Below are 22,082 nucleotides of genomic sequence, written 5' to 3' on the forward strand. Positions count from 1 at the left end.
TTATTGGCGACCCTAGGTCCACCAATAAGTGACATCAGCCTTACCTCAGTAAAGACCTGAGGTCTCTTGTTCAAGCAGCCGGAGGCAAGCAGCGTCTTCACAACAGAAGCATTGTCTAACGGTAAGTTGCTAACTAGTTTGTGAAATACATAAGTTAATAAACAATGACCCCATAAGTTTTCCTTTTCCAATATCAGGTCAATATAACGTTAACCCTTAAAACTGCGATGCCCCGGCAGTACATTTGTCTGAACAGTCAGTAACGTAGCAGATTGAAAAGTTAGCATCTTTCTGCAGTTCAATAGACGGCAGTGATGGAGTATGTTAAAAAGTGAATTAGCGCTAATTGTTACCTAGCTGTTGAGACGCAATGCTAAAGTAAATAAGAACTGTCCCCCGTTTTTTACTCACAGTGAGCTTATCATACTTCTTTGCTACATTAATAGTAGGGTCCTATGAATTGTATGATGCAGTAAATGCGGACAGAATCACGAAATCTAGATATAAAAATGGAATTTACTCCTTAACGGAATTTCTCATATTTTTCATAAATAAATAAAAAATATGTCAGCGCACTTCAAATCAAATCACTACATAGACTAGAGCAGGGGTCTTTTAAATATTATTTTCCTCACATCATGTCTTTCTTTTCCATCTAAAAATGTTTCACGCAGCATCCATGCTTTCCTAAAAATCCACTGTATTTTTAGTGAACACTCATGGGCTCGTTTTTGGGTGGAAGTGAGTGAGGACCCGTGTGGGTCGCTCATACTGGGCTTTTAGTTCATTTATTTTTCGCACCCTTCCCTCGTACTGCTCAGGGTAAGTTTCTTCAAAGTGTCTATGTTTAGTTATGTAATAGCGTTTAATGTTACCACTTTTGACAACTGCAACAGACTCCGAGCAAATGAGGAAGAATAAATGCATATTTTTTCACCCACCTCAAAAAATAAGTTTTCAGCACCAACTTTCCTAATTTATGAGAATGCCATTGTTTTTAACTCTCTGCTCTCTTCACTGCACATCTGTCTGTGTTTGTTCGTGTTGGCCCACAGCACTCAAACCTGGGTTGGTGTAGGACCCAAATAGCGCTACTGAGCTGCCTTTAAGTGCCTGATATAAAAAGGATTTTATAATAACGTTAAAAAGTATTTGCTTTATATTTATTATTTTATTTATTTTCATTGGGTCAAAAGGATTTGCGGTCCGGATCAACGCATCTTGCGGTCCGGATTCGGACCGGGGTCCGCCATTTGGTGAACCCTGGACTAGAGTATGTGAAAGAAAATATGCAACACAATTTGTCAAAAAAAAAACCATTTCATAGAATATTTTATTATTAAAATGGTTGTTTTTATGAATTAGAATAATTAGACATGATTGTTGAGTAATAACATTTTATTAAACAATTAAAATGGAATTAAGAAAACTTTAAACAAAAAACAAAGAAATTGAGGAAAAAACAATTTCAGAAAAAATTAAATATTTTATAGGGTCCTTAACATGTAATTTTTGTAAACTTAAGTTGTTTTGAATTGTAATTTCAGTTCATTAGAAATGCTTTTTGATTACTTAAAATAACCTAATCTTACCATTAAAATGGCGTCCAAGTTAATGTTAATATATTGTTACTAATTAAAAAGATAAAATCATTAGTGAAGATTAAGCTACAGAACAATATAGAATGGAACATGCAATTTAGGACGGTTTCACATTTGGTGCGATTGCCTGGTCCGAACCCGAGTTCGATTGCTTCCCCCTCCCCATGCCCCCCATGGAGTGTGTTCACATATTATTTTTGCATCCGAACCGCGGTACGCTTGCATCATCAAGCTGCAGCCGGCGCGTTCTCATGTTGCTTGGTAACCGCTGTAAACGAGAAGACGACAAGAGATGGGCTGCGTCCCAAACCGCATACTTCCATACTATATAGTAGGCGAAAAGCCCTACTTCTCGTACTCTTTGCCTACTATATAGTATGGAAGTAGGCGATTTGGGACGCAGCGATGATTTCTGAATGCCTCCGCAAAAATAGACGTCGGCGGACATCCCTTTGTCATCGAAACGACTTTAGAATGTTTGGGGCAGACAGACGAAATTGCGTTTCTGTATTATTTCTTTGAAAACAAAACCAAAGGTTTAAAAAAATAAGAACAAAACTCAAGCAAGGATTCTATGCATTTTGTTGTCAAGGTAAGTGCATGCACACAAACACACACGTCTGTTTTGGTGGGACATTCCATATAATACGTAATTAACAGCGGTTCACTTCCGCGATTTGGTACGATTGCGCTCACATTAGCAGCGAACCGATCTGGAGTTCACAAGAAACGAACCCCAGACCACCCTTTTTAAGCGGACTCGAGTACGTTTCGCGGGTGCGCACCCGAGTTCGGAAGACAGCGTTCACATCATCCAAATGTACCGAACTCTGATGTCAATCGAACCCGGGTGCGCACCAAAAGTGCTAATGTGAAAACGCCCTTAAACTAGTTTGTTTCCAGCTCAAATGCATCATTCTGTTAATTTCTCATATATATTACTATATTATAATATCTAAATATAAATATTTGTTTACAGATGGCTCAGGGTGGAAGAAGTAAGGTGTGGGACTACTTCACCAAGGACCCATCTGGTACGGTTATCTGTAATATTTGTGCAGGCTCTGTCAGTCAGGGATCAAGCAGCCTCAAACAAAAAAATACACCCAACCTGTGGGCACATATTAAAGTGAAACATAAAGAAGCCTATCATGCGGCATATGATAAAGCATCACAGCCCACACTCAAACAAGTGTTGGATTAGACCAAATGGTGGACCACAGATAAACTGGTCCAACCAGACTCTCGTACATTCATTTTAGATGTACAGAGAGTCTGGCCACGCTCCATTGCAAAGCGTTACTTCCATTAAGGAGGGTCCTCTGTTGAAGTTTAAAACTATTGGATCTGCGCAGGGTCACTCAGGATCTGCCATACGCAGTCGCTAACGTGTGGTCGTGACGTATATCATGCGCCGAAACCGGACAGAAACAACAAGTACGAATAATCAGACCAACAAAACTTAGCAAACCTGGTTCTTGCTCCGGCTTTAACTTCTGTATATTCGGCAGCTTTGCAACAACGGACCGAATAGCTTTTCTCACGCCCGCTGCCATTACTGAACTATGACTCAAACTGACGCACGACCTCAACGTCATCATTTTTAGCCACCCCCCTCTGTTCGCTGATTGGACCTGCAGATTTTTGCAGGAGAAAACGAAACTCTACAGAGCAGTCCCAGACGTACTGCTGAAGCTAAATGAAAATTAAGCGGAAGCACGTAGGAGGGCGGAGCCAGGCTAGACCACAGATGATTGAAGATCAAATGAGCTGGACAAGATGATCAAGGAAATGATCGCCACTGATATCCTGCCTTATGCAATTGTGGAGGGTGCTGGTTTTAAAAGATTACTGGCCAAGACAGAGCCTAGATACCCTTTAAAAAGTGAGAAGTATTTCTGCACTCAGCTGTTGGATCAAATTTACTCACAAGTTGTAACACGAATAAAGCAACTTATCTCTGTGGAAAATGCAGAAAACAGCATTACTTTTACCATTGAGTAATGCTCATAGAGTCAGGTTCTACTGAAGCCCTCATGAGCTCGACTGCTCATTTCATCAATAAGAACTGGAACAGAGTCCAAACTGTGTTAAATGTGAAGGCCATGTCTGGGTCCCATACAGGGGAATACACTGGGCAGATGTTCCTGACTATGCTTGAGGATGGAACATCAACACTAAACGCGTCCTCCTTGTGCTAAGGGACAGTGGTATGAATATGGTAAAAGACATGAGACTTGCAGAGATGCCTGACTTGCAGTACTCATACACTTCAGCTGTTCATTAATGATGGCCTCAGCTCTCAGAGGGTGATAGGGGGCACACTGGCCAAACTAAAAAGAATAGCCACACACTTTAACCACTCAGTTATTGCACAGCAATGCCTCTCTGTAATTCAGAAGGAGGTTGGTGTCCCTCAGCATTCCATACTTCAGGCTGTGCCAACCAGGTGGAACTACACACTACACATGCTCCTGGGGATGCTGGAGCAAAAGAGAGCAATCACAGCCTATTCAAGTGACAATGGGCATTTCACCTGTCCAACTGCGGACGAGTGGGATGTGGCAGCCAACCTGGCAGAGACCCTGACACCACTGGAAGAAATAACAAAAGAAATGAGCAAAGCAGACTCCTCTGCCTCCTGCATTATACCATGTGTAGGGGTGCTGAACTGTCTGCTGGAGTCACAGATAGGGATGGGTATCGTTAAGGTTTTAACGGTATTACTACTCTTACCGGTACTGCTTAACGGTCCGGTGCTTTAACGGTATTCTTATCTGTACTTTGGCCAATGTTAACATTTGATCATGAACCTATGTTCACATGATTAAGTTAATTATGTGTCTGCATTTCATTATTATTCTGTGCAACAACACGCTCACACTTACTGATAATGGGGACAATCAAACTGGGTGCTGAATCCCTCAATGTGAATAATGTCATAAAATGTAAGAAAGGGACAGCACTCACAGTTCAAGCTTCAAAAATAGCGTTTAATCGCCCACAACGAACGTTTCGGGCTGAACGCCCTTCTTCAGCGTACTGGCGATTTCCTGCATTTCATTATTACAAATTAATTTCTGGATATCATTTCTAAATATTATACATATATTTATTAATGCACCAGCGTGAAAGCTGCAGAAAAAATACTCTAAATAGGATATTTAGGCTAAATAAATGTTTACATGCTGATTTTTCTTTATTTGGGATTTTAAAAAGAAGTAGAAAATATGTTGAATGCATAACGTTCAGCATTTCTCCCAAAAGAAATCAACAGAATTTCAACGTAAGGTAAGCAAACCAATTAGGGAGATTGTACATTTATTTTAAATGACGTGAACATTTTTTTGATTTTAGCATACATGCCTGACGTTGATGCGGCAACCACCAGAGATGATGGTTGAATTTTGCAGGATGCGACCTTCTAAGGACGTATTTTAAGACCGATTGCGTCACAGCAGCGCGACTTGAGGCTGTGACTTGTGTTAATATTATTCTGTTTATGTTGCGTATTTCTAAGGTTGATTAATTTTATATACTGTTGAATAGTTTAATCTACATCAACGTGTCATATTTTCTAAAATAAATGAATATTTTTCTGATTTCATATTTATTTAAATAAGTCAGAAACGTCTCCGCTGTGTCCTGCTGACAGGCGCGGTGGGTGCGTGCAACAGGTGACGCAAATTATAGGTCCTCCGAGGGTTAGACTGTCTCATTTCAGTTCTCTTCGCGGACTTCTGAGGCTGCCACCTTGAAAGACAGAGTGCTCCCCTTTTAAGGTTGTATGCTTAGAAGGTCGCAGCCCTTGAATTGGGACACAGCTTCTTTCTGCACGTAATACACTTTTGAAAGATGCTTTGACAGATTGCTTGTGTTTCCGCCCTTACATGCAAACATCTTGTTGCACTTACCTGTATGACAACGAGCGTTGTCTGCATCAACTCTAGTGAAGTATAATCACACTTTTGAATGTTTTGCTCTATCCGCCATCGTCACTCTTTGTATTAAGCGGTAGTTTTCGTGCTGTTATGCGTGTGCGTGCGCCGCGCTCGTTGTTGTGGTTGTGTTTGACAGACAGCCAGCCTCCGCGGCGCGCATGAGAGATCTCGCAGATCTCACAGACAAACGTCTTAATCGCAAATTAGAAATGTTTGGTGAGATAAAATGTGCACGAAAACATTATTAAGCAAGAAAACATAGTACATTTATTTATTTATTTTCTCCAGGACCGATAGCAGAACCGATAGCGTCAGATCTTACTGATACTACGGTCTTTCATAATTTAGCCCCGGGGCCAGTTTAATACCGGGTTTCGGTACCCATCCCTAGTCACAGAGACCCACCAGTAAAGAATCCAGACTCTAAGGAAGACTAAGCTGGAGAGCCTGAATAAGAGGTTTTCCAAACTAGTGAAAGAGTCGAAAGAGGTGGTGCTCGCATGCCTGCTCAACCCACACTACAAGCAGCGACCCTGGTCAGCAGAGACACTAACCCAAGCCAAAGCCTGGCTGAGGGAGAAGACAGAGATGACTCTACCAGACCCAACACCAGCAGAAAGTGCCAGTGAAGAGGGAGACCCCAAAAGAAAGAGAGTTGAGGACCAGGCGCACAGTCTTCTAGACAGCCTGTATGACACCATGCTCACGTCAACCAGTCATGCACAGGCACCTGAGGGGATCTTTGAAGAGCTTGAGAGGAACATGAGTGAGCCAGAGAGAAAAAGAGGCAACCCACTAGAGTGCCAGGCCAGGAGATCTCCTGTCTACCCTCCTCTGTGCGAGGGTGTTCAGCACTATTGGAAACATTAATGAAGAGAAGCGAAGCACTCTCAAAGGAGAAAATGCAGAAAAGCTGTGCTTTCTGCATTACAACTTGCGCCTGTTAGATGCACACTAGAATGGAAAGTACAAAAAAAAGGCCGATATATCGTTATCGCTATATATCAGTCTTTTTTTACTCTCTAATATCTGTATTGGCATCGGCCCCAAAAAAAACCCATATCGGTCAGGCTCTAGTCGCATTGCAAAATATCCGACCTGTATCTGATTTAGAACCACATATGGAAGTGGCTCAAATCAGAATAAAAAAGATCAGATTCCATGTGGTTTGTGCTGTTCACACTGTAATACAAAGAGACATACACGGGTCACATGAGCAGAAAACTGTTTTTTGATGGCAGTGTGAACGTAGTCTATGTGTATTTATACCCTTGTCTGTGTTATACTCGCTTCTGGATCATTGTCGCTAATTCCATGTCTGTACCTGTGCATCGTATTGAGTTCCTGTTTTACTTACCTGCCCGTTTTTTGGTTCTTGTGTTTTGTTTCATGTTTTGTTAATAAATGTTTATTATTCATTTTGAACTTGCACTTGCGTCCTGATTCCTGTTACCTGTCGTGACATAATGGTATCCAATAAACAAAAGGCCACCAATAAAAGAAAACAAATTACCAAGAGACCCACTATGACCATTACAGTTTTCCAAAGAAACCACTAAATTTATTGAAGTCATAATCCAAGACAGCATTTCAACATTGATTCACTGTTGAATCAACGTCAGGGACCAATGTTGAATTACCATTTGGTTTTGCAAATTGAATCAACGTTGATTTCGCAATGTTTTCAGTCTATTTATCATATATGAATGCAACTTGCTGCTCATAACTTATGCTGAGTTTACACCAAACGCGGTTTGGGCGTCAAAATCGCGTCTATCGCGCGTGGTTTGCCACTTGAACAATTTGGATGCATTCGCGCGTGTAGAGCGGAGTAGACGCGCGGAAAAAGCAAGCATTTGACGCGCGTCCGAAGCAAAATCCGCTTCTTGTGGGAGGGGCAACTGCTGTGCGAGTGTCTGTTTGCAAGATGACTGATGTTACTTGTGCATTTATCAAGAGAGTTACCAGTTTTGTATTGGGTAAACCTTACTATGGGGAAAAATAAACGGCACGGGTAGATAAACGTCACGTGACTCAAAAGTGAAGCGTGTATTACAACTTACCAAGTTGCCCAAAGTCCTTACTGACACTCTTCCAAGCGAGGTCCTTTTTATTCCTGTCTCCACTATAGAAATAACAACTTGTGTCATATAGCTTCGAGTGACTGCTTGAGTGAGTGACTCCGGGCGGGGCTGCCACCACAGCAGCAAGCAGGATCCTGATTGGTTAACGCGGCGCGAAATTCCGCCAAAGTTCAAATTTTTCAACTCGGGCGTCAGCCGCAAATTCGCGTGAACCGCAAGATGCACAAAAAGCACAATTCGCGCTTACCGCGCGTACCGCGCACAACGCTCAATTCGCGCCTTTCGCCCGAGCTTCACGCGCGAAAGAGGCGGAAACGCGTCTTCCGCGCCGCGCCGAACGCCTCTTCCGCGCCGCGGGACCTCCTGACGCGCGTCAACGCGTCTTCACATTGACTTAACATTGAAATCACTCGCGCTTCACGCCCTTACCGCGGTTGGTGTAAATGCAGCATTACAGTGCAACCCCATTGAAAAAAGTACCTAAAGTAGGTAAAGTTTGAATGTGTACACGTATGACGGCACATGCCTACCCTTTCTAAATAAACATAAAAGCAGGTGCTAAAATTGATATTTTATAGATAAAACACATTAAAAAACACGTTTTTTAAATAGTTAGGTTTCCAGTTAGTAGTGCAGAAGTGGAATATTCCAAATATAGAATAAAAACATACAGATTAAATGCCTATAAGCAACTGTTGTATACAAGAAGAGGCAAACTCTTCCCTATACATGCCTGAAGTAGCTGGTTCTCTTCTTTCTGTTTACAGACATGAGGTAAAAAGATTAATTACTTTTTCAAATGTTTTCCCAGAACAACCTACTAGAGCCACTCAAATTATTACAGGTTATTACAAGTTTACCACTGTGAAGCAGGCTAAGGTAGGGAGATCGTTTTGAAAACTAGATGGGTAGGTACTTGCTCAAAAATTGATTTAGGATTATTTTTAACCAACAAAAACCTACGGAATAAGAATAATAATAGGTGCCTTCAAGGTATTTGAGTCATCCATGATCAAGTCCTTTCTACTACACTGCGGACTTACATTATAATGTAACGGTTATAAAACTTTATTTTTATTACGTCATCCATGAACATGGTTTTTATAAAGGTGAAGACTACAACTCCCATCATTTCACCCTGTTTAACAGTATTATGAAGCTGTGGCTGTTTCAGTGACCTCTAGCAGAGAAAATTACATTTTGTGCCTTTAACAGTTGATGATTTTCTCTTTTAATTGAAAATTGTGACTTGCGTCACTAGAGCAGCCATTTTAAGTGTTGCATTTCACATTTAACCCTTTTCACACAGACATTACGGAAAATGCATCCGGGATTTGTCCGGGATCGTTTGATTTTTGGTTCATTCCCACTGCCAATGATTTTCTGGAATCTGTGTGTGTTCATAGCTTAAAAATCCCGTAAAGACGTGACCTGTTTAAAGTCCTGAACTTGGTAATTTTTTTCTCTGCAACATCTGAAGTTTGCTTATTATCCGTTATTTCTCTCTCCAGAAACCACTTGCGTGCATTTTTGTTTATGATTAGACCATAAAAGAGTGTGTTTCGTTATGTTCTGTCATGCTGGTAAATGATCTCAGCTTCAGAATGGAGCTCCCTGATCTCTACTTCATTCCAGTTTACAGACATTTCTCGTCGTTGTAGTACGGCTGGTAAATAATCAACTTTAAGTTTATTTATGAAGAGACACTATAAAACAATTAAACCTCAGGCGGTGTTGCTAACCCAAATTTGACTCTTAGGTGAAACTGTTTACAGACATGCAACTCTCTGTTCTCCTAATCTCTTCATCACAAAGGCTTTGGCACTGTTAGCCTTAAGGCTCACATCACTGAGTATCTGCTGAAATATATGATGTAATGTATACATATTATGTGGTTCTAAGTTGGTATTTAATATTAATGTTTAGTATTATTTTAAAGGTCATGGTGCGATGAGTAAAAAGGTCTCATTTCTATAAATCTAAGATATGATGGATTAAGGTTTTAGAACTTTGGATAGAAGATGCATTTCTTGTAGAGGTGGGGTTTTGCCTTGATATTTCTGGCTAGTTTGACCAGTTGCCAAGATACTCCTGGCTAGTTTGACCAGGTGCTCTTTAGTATCACTTGGCACAGGTCAAACTGGATTTTGACCAGGTGTTCTTTAGTATCACTTGGTACAGGTCAAACTAGATTTTGACCAGGTGTTCTTTAGTATCACTTGGTACAGGTCAAACTAGATTTTGGTAGTTTTCTCAAGCTGTGTATAAAAGGTGGCCTGGCAAAACATTCGGGGAGGCATCCTGTAACCAGGAGCTCCCACACTTTGTGTGTAGCCTATACAAACCTTATGGAGCCATTCTGTACCCAGAAGCTCCCACACTACTAAAACATCATGGAAGAAATCTTTAACAAGAATCTTCTTACACCATTTTAGGTGTATTATATCCACGATGGAAGTACTCTGTAACCAGAGTGTCTATTGCCAGGCATGACTTTGTAACTTTTGCAACTGTTGATCATTTTAATTAATTGGAATTGAATCATATTCTGTATGATATTCTTTAATTGATGTTTGAAGCTGGAACCTGCCTGGTATAATAAATTGTTACATTTGATTCATCTAAATTCTTCAGAAATTGTATTGATTTATTTTAATTCTTTCAGAAATTATTATGACTAGTAGATTAGAAGGAGTCTGGTATTACCGCAAGATTATTCTGTCAGGATATGATCACACTAGTGTTTTGATGGTTGAATGGAGCATGGGGCACATTCATTACAACTCTAAGATTTATGTCTATCACCTGCCTTAGCAAGTTGCATGAGCGCTAAACTAAAGTAACTATTTTTATGATCGGAGCAAGCATGGAGCGGCCAGACATAAAAATATTAGTTTTCCCGGCAACCTCTGACTAAGATCAGACTGACAATTTTGTGTCCGTGAGATATACGCAACGGCCGGCGTGTACTCTGTGCGATACCGGGTCCCTAATGAACGAATAACTAAGACTATGGGAATTTATAAATAATCAAACATATAAATTATGATCAACAGATAATTGGAATAATGCACTAAATTCTTACTATATTAAATTGGAGTCAGATTATAATTTAACCACAGAGGTCAAAGAAACAAATTAAATAAATGGAATTATTCTTCTAGAAGCGCTAAAGGAAAACGAGAACACGAGACCCCTTCACCACGCAGTGGATACCTTCGTTGGGCCAAATGGGTGACGTCTTACAGCTTGGTGATCCCGACGTGATGACGTATACCACAGGTGACGTAATTCTGGTGACGTAGTACACCCGAAAAAGTGACGTGGTACTCCAGGAAGCTTTCCAGCGCGACATTTCAACCATAACAGAGGATTCCATTCATCGCAAAATAGGAGGTTTAAACGTCTACTCTTTGTCTGCAGCTGTGTTGGTAAGTTGATTTTATTTGCCTATTAGAAATGTTGAGGGTGAGCATAAACGCACCCGTATATGTTGTAGAATGGGACGGTAAACTCAGTGAAAGTCCGGAGAGATCCGGTTATGCATGTTTTTATCGCGGTACGTTACGAAAAGTCGTAAATTTAAGTCTAAAAGTGGAAACATCGCCGTGGCGATTATCTATTTGCTCGTCGAAACGATCTCGCAACTATGTTGGAAACCCGTAAAGTATTAACGAATATCCGTGAATAATAAAGTCATGTCGGATGAGATGAGAAAACTCCGTGCCCAAGTCGAGGCGTCCATGTATGTAAACAAAGCTGCGCAAAACAGGCGATAATAACTCTGTTAATGGAAATAAAGTTACACAGCATGTCAACAGCAGTGTAGATGAGGATAAATTCCCTTTGTTAGCAAATCAAATTTCTTTTGTTTGTGAAAGCAACAAAAGATTAACTTAAAATGGATTAACATCTTCCAAATTTTATGCTGGTTCTCAAATAAGGGTAAACATTGAATTACAGTAATTACTAAATGTATAGTTGTTTATGTTGTTCACACAGCAAATGTGCAACATTTATAGGAACAATCTTCTGAACAAGAATTAACTTAAATAAAGGGATGTTATATACATTTAAACTGCAGTGTAAGTTAATGTGTTTGCATATGATAAGTGAATTTTGGGTTTACATGATTGAGATTGATATGACAAGAGCAAATGTTCATATTAGTCTTTTTAAGATCATTAAGTGCAGCAAACATCAGTGTATTAACTATACCTGATGAGTTAAGGAGATAAGTAAATTTGTGAGTGAATCTCCTAAAGAACACTCAGGATTGGAATGGAATAAGTAAATCTTAAAACTCCTAAATTCACGCAGAATTTTCATTGTGAAATAAGGTAAATTGAGCTAAAGCTTTAACTGATGCACAGAAAAATAATGATGAAACTGTTCTTACAATTGTCAATAAAACACATGTGATCTTATCTCACTGAGAAAGAATTACCACTGAGATCAAAGGGGTTAACCCCCTCTCAGAAAGTATGTGCTGTTTCTCCTTGTTTCAAGGGAAATATGTTTAGCTTGGTTGTAACAAATAAAATATATCATTATTTTCTGTGAATCAATCAAAGTGATTTAAGGCTATGATTAACATCATGATAAACAGTACAGTGTAGTCAGCACTGTTAAAAGTTCTAGGCTTAGTCCTTCTTTATGAGATTGTGAGAATTGTCAAATAAACAATTTAGTCCAGTTGTCTAGAGATTGTTGAAGCTGAGTCTTTGTTTCTCTATGAGATTGTGGAAATTGTTAAAGAGCAATTTGTTGTCTAATTGTCTAAAGATTGTGAAAGTCATAAAAATAGAGCTTATAGCTGAGTCTTGAAATCACAGCAGAAATACAGAATTCCTGTTTAAATTGAATCAGAGCTAAAAATCTTTTTACACTTCTGTATGTCTTCAGGTTGAAAGTTTAGGACTTTAAAATTTAAAGCAAAAGTTTGTGTTTTACACCCTATTCCTTGATTACTTTTTATATTCACAACAGAGAGCTGTTGTTAGTGGAAATGTTAATGCACAGGAACATGTTCTCAATTTTTGCAAATTTACTATCATTCTTGAAGCCCTTGAGACCAGTAATAAAATTATTTTAATGAATATTATTTTTAATTTAATGTAATTTATATTATAATCATATTATAATATACATTATATTATAATGGCCAGACAGGCCTAATATGGTGAAAAATTATGCATTAGATACATTTCAAACTTACACGATTAAGACTCAGCAAAAGGCCCAGGGAATATTTAGATTCAGATTTATTTGGTCCACTATCTCGTGCCAAAACGGGGGTATGTGTATGCTTTTGTTTGCTTGTTGCTTTTGGTTTTGTTTTTTGCTTTGCAGGAACACAGAGAATACTATGGCACAAGATAGCAAACCAAACAACTCTTTTATAAGTTTAAAACATCAACTTAAATTGAATCTGATCAGTCAATGTACTTTTATTGTTGGTTAAAAATGTGGGAAATGTTAAATCATCAGAAATTACAGTCCTACAGGTCACAGAGATGTGAAAAGTTTAAAAGTATGCACCTTAAACAGACATCACAGCAGTAAAACATGTGAGCTGACGCAACTGAGAACAACTCAGAGTAAAGTCAGTTAAGTTTAAGATTAAAATTAAACTTAATCCAGAAATTTCCATGGCAAAAATGGGATTTTTTATGCTCACAGTTTAAATGCAAGTGCAGTTTATGGTGCTATACACTCAGACTATACTGAAACAACATAGTCAAATATAACAGAGAATTCCCAAATTAATCTGGCCCATGAAATTAATTTGCAGAAAGTAATGATAAAAATCTTCTTAACAGGAAGAATTTACAACCTAATGCTGCCATTGACAGATGTGTAGTAGTGATATCAGTAGAAACTAAAGATGATGCCATGCCTTAAAGCAAATTGACCAAAGTTTAGAAATGCATGTTTCTTTGTCTGTTATCTTAACATCTTTCCTTTCAGGTGGATCTTTATGACTCCTTAAGAGTCCAGATACTAGAGATGTATCTGAGCCTAAATATAGGCATAAACCTGAAATGCATGAGGAGGTGGGTGTGATAATACTTTAAGGGGTCATACACATCTCACAGTAATAAACTACTATATTCATTATATGACCTCCCGATGTAGCATCGGAACTAAAATTGTGCAACACAGATTACTTTAAGTTAGAATTCACCCACTCTCAGGCATGAACTTATAATGCACATATTTTCACCATTGAAACTACATAACACGGTTGCCTGGTATATGTTTTAAAACTATCCAGGCTTAAAACATCACACATACGTAAGGGATAATCCACGGCCAGCCATGCATTAAAGGGTTTTAATGCACGACGTAGAGGCGAAGAACCACCCGACGCGTAGTGTAACTGTGTTACTATGGTTACCAATGTTTATAGTAGTGGATTAATTTCTAACTTTAATCAAACTGACTGGAACTACCTGTGCGTTAAACGGTTTTAATGCACACCTTCCAGCCAATCAGAATCGAGTATTTAAACAGACCATGGTATAATGTATGATTAATGACTAAGAATCCAAACTCTAGAGTTTGTCATACATGCAAAACCATTTAGCATCTCACACATAGGAAATCGAAGAGTCTCTCATGATGCTAATTTTATTTTTAATATAAAAACTATGTTTGCATTTTTCTTTTGAACTACGTGAAATGTTACAGTGTACGTAGGACATATGCATGGTTATAGTCACAAATTAAGGTTTTTGTCTCTGATTGTATAAATAAAAGGTAGAAACTCTACCTGAAAACTCTAAATAAGACCTATTTGAGAATAAGATAAGTGAAGAATTAAGCCATTTGATGTGGTTGCAAACATGTCTAATGACATTCCAAACTTTAGAAAATGGTTAGATCTGAAGTGCACTTCTATTGATCAACCAAATGATTCTCAATCAGACTTCTAACCATTGAATGTGACTTTGCCAACGTATATGTATAGAATTTGTAAACAATGGTTAAATAAGAAATTCAGAATCTGTTTGTGTAAGTTTTTCTAGGTATGTTTTAATTTGCTTTACTGAAGTTTTAGATCTACATGGTTAACTTGCATTTCAGTGTTCTGAACTAATAATATGGTTATTAAAATATAGTCATATATCATATAGATATATCATATTATATATACCTTAGTATAAATATCTGTATTTTATATACATATAATTACATGTATTTGTATTATATTTGAATAGTATTGTTATTATATGATTTAATGATGTATACCACTGGTAAATATGCCAGTTAAAAACTTTTGCCACTCTTCCTTTGAAATACACAGATTATATCAAAATTCCACTCTATACAAGAGATGCAGAATAGAGAAGAAATTGGTATTTAAATGGGATCAATTTATTTGTCACTCTATGGGATAAATTACTTTGAAAAAAGAAATAAGACCTTTTACAATTCGCACCTACTATTATGAAACTTTTAATAATGTCATTTGTTGGTGTCATCTTTCACAACCATTTTCGTCCAATGAAAGTCAAGTTTTTCAGTGTTCAGCCATTGCATGATCATGTGTTTGATGTTCTTCAGATGTCCCACATACAGTGGTGCATTGTCAGTATGAGGAATTCCTTCACCTATGGAGGTCTGACTATTCTACAAAAAATACCTTCTGCCAATAGGTAACAGAGGACTTTTCAAAATGTCAGCGAAATATCCTGGGGAGGACCCCGTTAGACACACGTCTCTCCGTGGTGGGGAGACACTTTCAACGAACACAGCACACAGTCATTGACTGACACCATGAATTCGGTGCAACGGACGATTCTACAGACTGAGTACCATCTCAACCAGGCTAAGGTAGAAACAAACCTGGCCAAAGGAACAGCAAAGATTTTGTCAAGTTCATCTATTCGCTTTGCACAGTATGTATACACTTGGTGGGATGGATGTTTCGTGGGTGTGTAATTGGCAGTGGACTTGTGTTTGCTGATATTTCAGGTCCACTATTCGCTTACGGACATCTGCCAATGCTGCTATCACCCTAAGTCCCCTACAAGTGCCCGCCATACAGAGACTGTTGCAATAACAAAAAACACACAAGGATTTGAATATGACCAGCGATGGCCCTTATGGACTATTTTTCAATTGCCCCAAAAGGGCCAGGGGAGGAATTGTAGTACGGCTGGTAAATAATCAACTTTAAGTTTATTTATGAAGAGACACTATAAAACAATTAAACCTCAGGCGGTGTTGCTAACCCAAATTTGACTCTTAGGTGAAACTGTTTACAGACATGCAACTCTCTGTTCTCCTAATCTCTTCATCACAAAGGCTTTGGCACTGTTAGCCTTAAGGCTCACATCACTGAGTATCTGCTGAAATATATGATGTAATGTATACATATTATGTGGTTCTAAGTTGGTATTTAATATTAATGTTTAGTATTATTTTAAAGGTCATGGTGCGATGAGTAAAAAGGTCTCATTTCTATAAATCTAAGATATGATGGATTAAGGTTTTAGAACTTTGGATAGAAGATGCATTTCTTGTAGAGGTGGGGTTTTGCCTTGATATTTCTGGCTAGTTTGACCAGTTGCCAAGATACTCCTGGCTAGTTTGACCAGGTGCTCTTTAGTATCACTTGGCACAGGTCAAACTGGATTTTGACCAGGTGTTCTTTAGTATCACTTGGTACAGGTCAAACTAGATTTTGACCAGGTGTTCTTTAGTATCACTTGGTACAGGTCAAACTAGATTTTGGTAGTTTTCTCAAGCTGTGTATAAAAGGTGGCCTGGCAAAACATTCGGGGAGGCATCCTGTAACCAGGAGCTCCCACACTTTGTGTGTAGCCTATACAAACCTTATGGAGCCATTCTGTACCCAGAAGCTCCCACACTTTGTGTGTGTACTAAAACATCATGGAAGAAATCTTTAACAAGAATCTTCTTACACCATTTTAGGTGTTTTATATCTACGATGGAAGTACTCTGTAACCAGAGTGTCTATTGCCAGGCATGACTTTGTAACTTTTGCAACTGTTGATCATTTTAATTGGAATTGAATCATATTCTGTATTATATGATATTCTTTAAGCTGGAACCTGCCTGGTATAATAAATTGTTATTCATTTTAATTCTTCAGAAATTGTAATGATTTATTTAAATTCTTTCAGAAATTATTATGACTAGTAGATTAGAAGGAGTCTGGTATTACCGCAAGATTATTCTGTCAGGATATGATCACACTAGTGTTTTGATGGTTGAATGGAGCATGGGGCACATTCATTAAAACTCTAAGATTTATGTCTATCACCTGCCTTAGCAAGTTGCATGAGCGCTAAACTAAAGTAACTATTTTTATGATCGGAGCAAGCATGGAGCGGCCAGACATAAAAATATTAGTTTTCCCGGCAACCTCTGACTAAGATCAGAGTGACAATTTTGTGTCCGTGAGATATACGCAACGGCCGGCGTGTACTCTGTGCGATACCGGGTCCCTAATGAACGAATAACTAAGACTATGGGAATTTATAAATAATCAAACATATAAATTATGATCAACAGATAATTGGAATAATGCACTAAATTCTTACTATATTAAATTGGAGTCAGATTATAATTTAACCACAGAGGTCAAAGAAACAAATTAAATAAATGGAATTATTCTTCTAGAAGCGCTAAAGGAAAACAAAAACACGAGACCCCTTCACCACGCAGTGGATACCTTCGTTGGGCCAAATGGGTGACGTCTTACATCGTGAATGTTAATCTGCATGTAAATCCCTCATTTTAAAGAGCTGAACCATAACTTCATTGTTGCAATGACATGCGCGTCCTCACTACGGCACGCCCCTCAGGGCATTGTTGTCTTGTTCACACAGAGGGCTTCCTGGGAATGTTACTATTTCCTTTTTATAGGAGCGATCCCAGAACATTTACAGTACAGAACGTGTTTGCGTTCACACAGAAGCATGTCTGCCGTATTTATGGTTATTTTCTGTGATCAAAGTGCGGTGTGAATGAGGTTTTACAGTAACAGCACTGCAACATCTTCAGAAGTATGCAACACATAGCCTACTCCCCTAAAATATTTTGAGGTTGTAGCAGGATAAATCTAACGAAAACAAGTCTGACACACATTTCAACTCAAAATCAATAGAAACTTGCATAATAACATAAAAACTTATTATAAAAACATATTCTAAAGGAAGTGTATTTTCACAGTAACTATTGCTCCATCTGTACTTTTAGAACAAAAAAATGGCACCACTCTCCAAAATTCTTATCAGAGTCTCAAAAGGTGTTTTGAAATTGCATTATCCTCAATGGCTGTCAATCAATGTCCTCTATGACCCCCGAGTTGGAATGCACTGAGTCTTCAAGAGTTGGAATGCACTGTGCGTCCACATTTTAACTATTTCACAATTTAATTATTCTCTTTTACACCACTGACATAAGTCATTATTAAATATGATTACTGTGTAGACAATCATTTACTAGTTAGACAACTGTGCTTTATGGTCTGCAAAGACACCTTCACAGCAATTAACACAAGCAGGTTTGGTGAACTTTGTGAAACTTAACACGCATATCGTGAGAATGATTGTCATTAATATATTAAACAACAACAACAGTTGAGATTACTTGCTTTAAGATCATGAAATCATCATTATTTATAAAAACTAAATACAGTAAACACAAAAATGTATAGTTTAGTTTTGTTTTTGACATATCAAAACCTAATTTAACCAATAACAACAAAAATAAGCCCTACTTTAGTACAGTACACTATTTCCCTGATGCTAGAGTGAGCAGGCACCTCTGAAAAGGTGCATACATTTTTTTTAATCAACATGTTTTGATCAGCATTTTGTCACAATACAGAAGTCCACTTGTACATCCATCAGTCTGTTTTTCCACACTTTAAAAAGTGAAAAGGCTCAAATAAAAATGTTTAGATGCTCATAGCGCCTTAGTGTTAAACATGTCAGTCCCGGAAATGGCTGTGTATTCTCGACATGTGCACCTTTGCTTCCTTTACGGTCTTGGACAGTTTGGCCTTCATTGTTTTAGTGAAACTAAAGTAAAAATTTAAAGTTTCCTTCTTAGGTGTTACAATTAAAGTAATTTTTTTAAGTTGATCCAACTTTTTACAGAGCAGAAAGCAGGTCTTCCAAAATAGAAGTGCTGCTTTCACACTCCAGTAAAAACACCAATGATAACTGGCTAAAGTTGCTGTAAATCACAGCTGAACGTTCATACAACCCCTAAAAGCACCCAGCAATATTAAAATTAAATTCTTCTTCATTGAAACTGAAGGGCTCATGTGAAGCTGGTTACATTAAACTAGTTAATTAAAAAATAATACTTACTTAAAACACAAATATTATTATCAGGCAAAAGCAAGGTGCCAAAGCCCTTCGAGGTTGAGAAAACTTGAAAGTTGTAAACATACAGAAAATGTTCTCAGTAGTTCATCAAGTCTTAAGGTAGGGACACACAAAATTACGCACCAAAAATTGAGTTAGATGACGCTCAAAACCTGCCAGACTGCTGACCATCAGCTTGGTATGTACTTTGCTTTACACTGCAAAATCAAACTACTAGGGAACTGGCTGATATCTCATTCAGTCATAACGTGGCCAATTGTCTTGTATGCTGTAGGTTAGTCCTGAGAAGGTGTCCCAGTTCCTCCAAAGGACAGTAAAGAGGACAAAGAGCACCATTGAGGAAACCGAGCAGATTTGTGTCTTCATCAGTGGGATGACACAGTTGGCAACAGTAGACACAAAGACAAGCAGGACGGCCATAAGTGCCAGCAGTACATTGATGAGTTTGCCTAGAAGAGTGCGCGCTGTAGGATTTTCCAAACCTTCCAACTGCACCACCTGTTGCAGCTCCATCTTAGAAATGCGTGTCTGACAAGCCTCCAGAGCATCCTACGATAGAGAATGTGAAGAGTTATGCAGTGTCCAATAGCAAGGCCGCCTTAATGCACGGGCTTACCTGGGCTGAAGCCCAGGGGCCTCCCAAGTTCACGTTCATATTGTTTTGTAACTTGTCAGGTTATCTGTCAATCACTCTAACTGCACGTTACATGGCTGCTGATTGGTCCGTGGACTTACCGTGAAATAAAATATCAGACGTAACAGATTTTTCTATTCCGCGTAATGTAATTAAGTGCACGTTGTCCACTTGGCATTCCTGCATGTTAGACTGAGTGTGACAGAGAAACGGGAAATAATCCACCAACAGATTAAAGAGTAATTTCTGAAATTTCATAATAAGCACTGAGGTGCAGGTCTCTCTCTCTTTCGCGCGCACGCTCGCTCTCTCTGTGCTCGTACAGCTGAGTCTCTGGCATGCATCTCTCCAACTGTGCGCAAGATACTGTGCCGCCAAATAAAGAAAGGAGTTCCCGAACATATTAATGCTGTTCGTTGTTATAAAGTTTAAGTTTACTCGCGTTTATATCAGTGACGCGTGCGCAGCCGGAGCGATGTAGTTTGACGCGATGTTAGCTCACAGTACACACATCTGTTGGTTTAGAAAGACGACGCAACGCTAAATGTGCAAGTCAAAGCGCGACAAAGACCATCTCAAATGATCATCCCCTGATAGCACCATTCATATTTATAATCTCCTTATCTAAAGATCTTATATACAGGTATGTTTCCTGTCTGTTTTGTGTATATTCATACGTGTTCGTTTTACATGCGTAGTATGCATAAATGCTAAATAGAATGCATACTATATCTTCAATAGCCTACAAAATAAATAACTGATTAAAAAACAAGATTCTGTCTATAAAGACTTATCTTTTGTTAACATTAATGCATTTTCACTTTAAAACTAACTTTAACTTATTATATTTTTAAAACTGTGGTGAGCATTTAGTTAGTGTGCAATTTTCTGCAAATTTGTATATTCCAAAAACTATATAAACATAAAGCTTATAAACATATATACTCTCACACATTTTGGTTTTATTTTCACCACAAGTTGCTGTGTGTGGGTTGTTAAATAAAGTGTCTATGTTGTGTTTATGCTCAAGTGGGCCAAGTGATATGTAATGGTGTTTTCTGGGTCAAAGAGGGAAAACTCACTGTTGTATGTATTGAAAGAAACCAATGCATTTTGTGATGTAGATTACCTAGATATTACACTTTTTTTCTTAGATGAGACTATAACTTGAGGGTATGGGGGGCCTCCAAAACCTCTCAGCCCCAGGGCCTCACATTAGGTTAAGGCGGCCCTGTCCAATAGTCACAGGCTTAGCATACTCTTACTAATTGTGGAGTTTGTCCACTGTGGGGGAGAGCAGGGTAAGTTGTCACACTTTTTATACTGTCTTACATTTATTGAGCACCATATATCACAAATTTCATACTAAATGAAAGAAGGAAGTCTTTGGCACATATGTTGAATTCATTACATTTTTTTATATCTCATTAAGTAGTTGTAGACTGTTGAATAGAGAATGTTTACTTCACTGTCAGAAAAAAAAGGTACAAAGTTGTTCCTTTTATGTCGCTGGGGTGGTACCCTAAAAGGTACCTTTTTGTACCTTTATGGGTATATATGTCACCAACCGGGGCGGGCCACTAATGCCCCTCCGGACGGTCCACCTCGAGGAGGTCCCCAAAAGCACCCCAATGACCAAACACGAGAACAAGGAAGTACAATTAAAACAAACTTTATTTAAATAAGTTAAAATATAACTGGGATGGGGAAAGGGGGATTGAAAATAACTCTGCCGTGTTCTTTTAATTCTGCATGGGGAGAGGGGGGCCAAGGGGAGAAAGGACGGAGCTCCTTCATCCTGGGGTAAGTATTGCGACTTCCTGGGGGTTCTAATCCTTATTTCTGCTTCTTCCTGTTTAGTTGAACGCGTGGCACCCTCCCCTGATTCCTGGAGGCAGAAAGGAACACAATTACTGTATGTAGGGGTGCGAGACAACTACCTACTCCGCTGCTGGGTTAACTCCGTGGCTCTGTGGTTCAATAGGCGTGCTGCTCTGGAACAACAAGACAGCTTGGGTAAGTATAGCTTTAGCTCTGGTTCTAGTGTGGCTCTGCGGTTCACTGGGTGTGCTGCTCCGGGTCAACAAGACAGCTTGGGTACGTATAGCTTTTAGCTCTGCGTTTTCACAATTTCCGTACTTTCTTTAATTTCACTATGTCCTCTTCCACGGCACGTCAGTACTATACTCACGGAACTCCTTCGTTGCTCGGACACACAGGTGGGGAGGGAATAGATAAATAAATCCACAATGATGGTCGCACTCCAGCAGTTTCACGACAACCTCTCAGTGGCAGCTTGACCTGGAAGCGGTATGAGCGACAAGGACACGGCACAACACTGCAAATACTTCAGGTGCACACACGTAAGTAATTCACACGCACCCACAACAATCCACACTCTTTAGTGACAGGAAAAAGGCTCATTCCTCTACGCTGGGTCAAAATACTTC

The 22,082-nt window shown here is 38.8% G+C and overlaps 1 protein-coding gene across 4 annotated transcripts in view; it reads right to left on the minus strand.

Moving 5' to 3' along the window:
- Positions 1-18,202: 18,202 nt before the first annotated feature.
- The window catches only part of tmcc1a (transmembrane and coiled-coil domain family 1a), a 45,127-nt gene continuing 41,247 nt past the window's right edge, over positions 18,203-22,082 (minus strand). For all 4 annotated transcript variants that reach the window (XM_065271303.1, XM_065271302.1, XM_065271304.2 and 1 more), the window contains one exon: positions 18,203-19,547. In XM_065271303.1, coding sequence (XP_065127375.1) covers positions 19,236-19,547 — 312 coding nt within the window. In that variant the 3' untranslated portion in view covers positions 18,203-19,235. The remainder of the gene's footprint in view (positions 19,548-22,082) is intronic.

This window comes from Paramisgurnus dabryanus, chromosome 11 (assembly GCF_030506205.2).
Source record: "Paramisgurnus dabryanus chromosome 11, PD_genome_1.1, whole genome shotgun sequence".
Lineage (NCBI taxonomy): Eukaryota > Metazoa > Chordata > Actinopteri > Cypriniformes > Cobitidae > Paramisgurnus > Paramisgurnus dabryanus.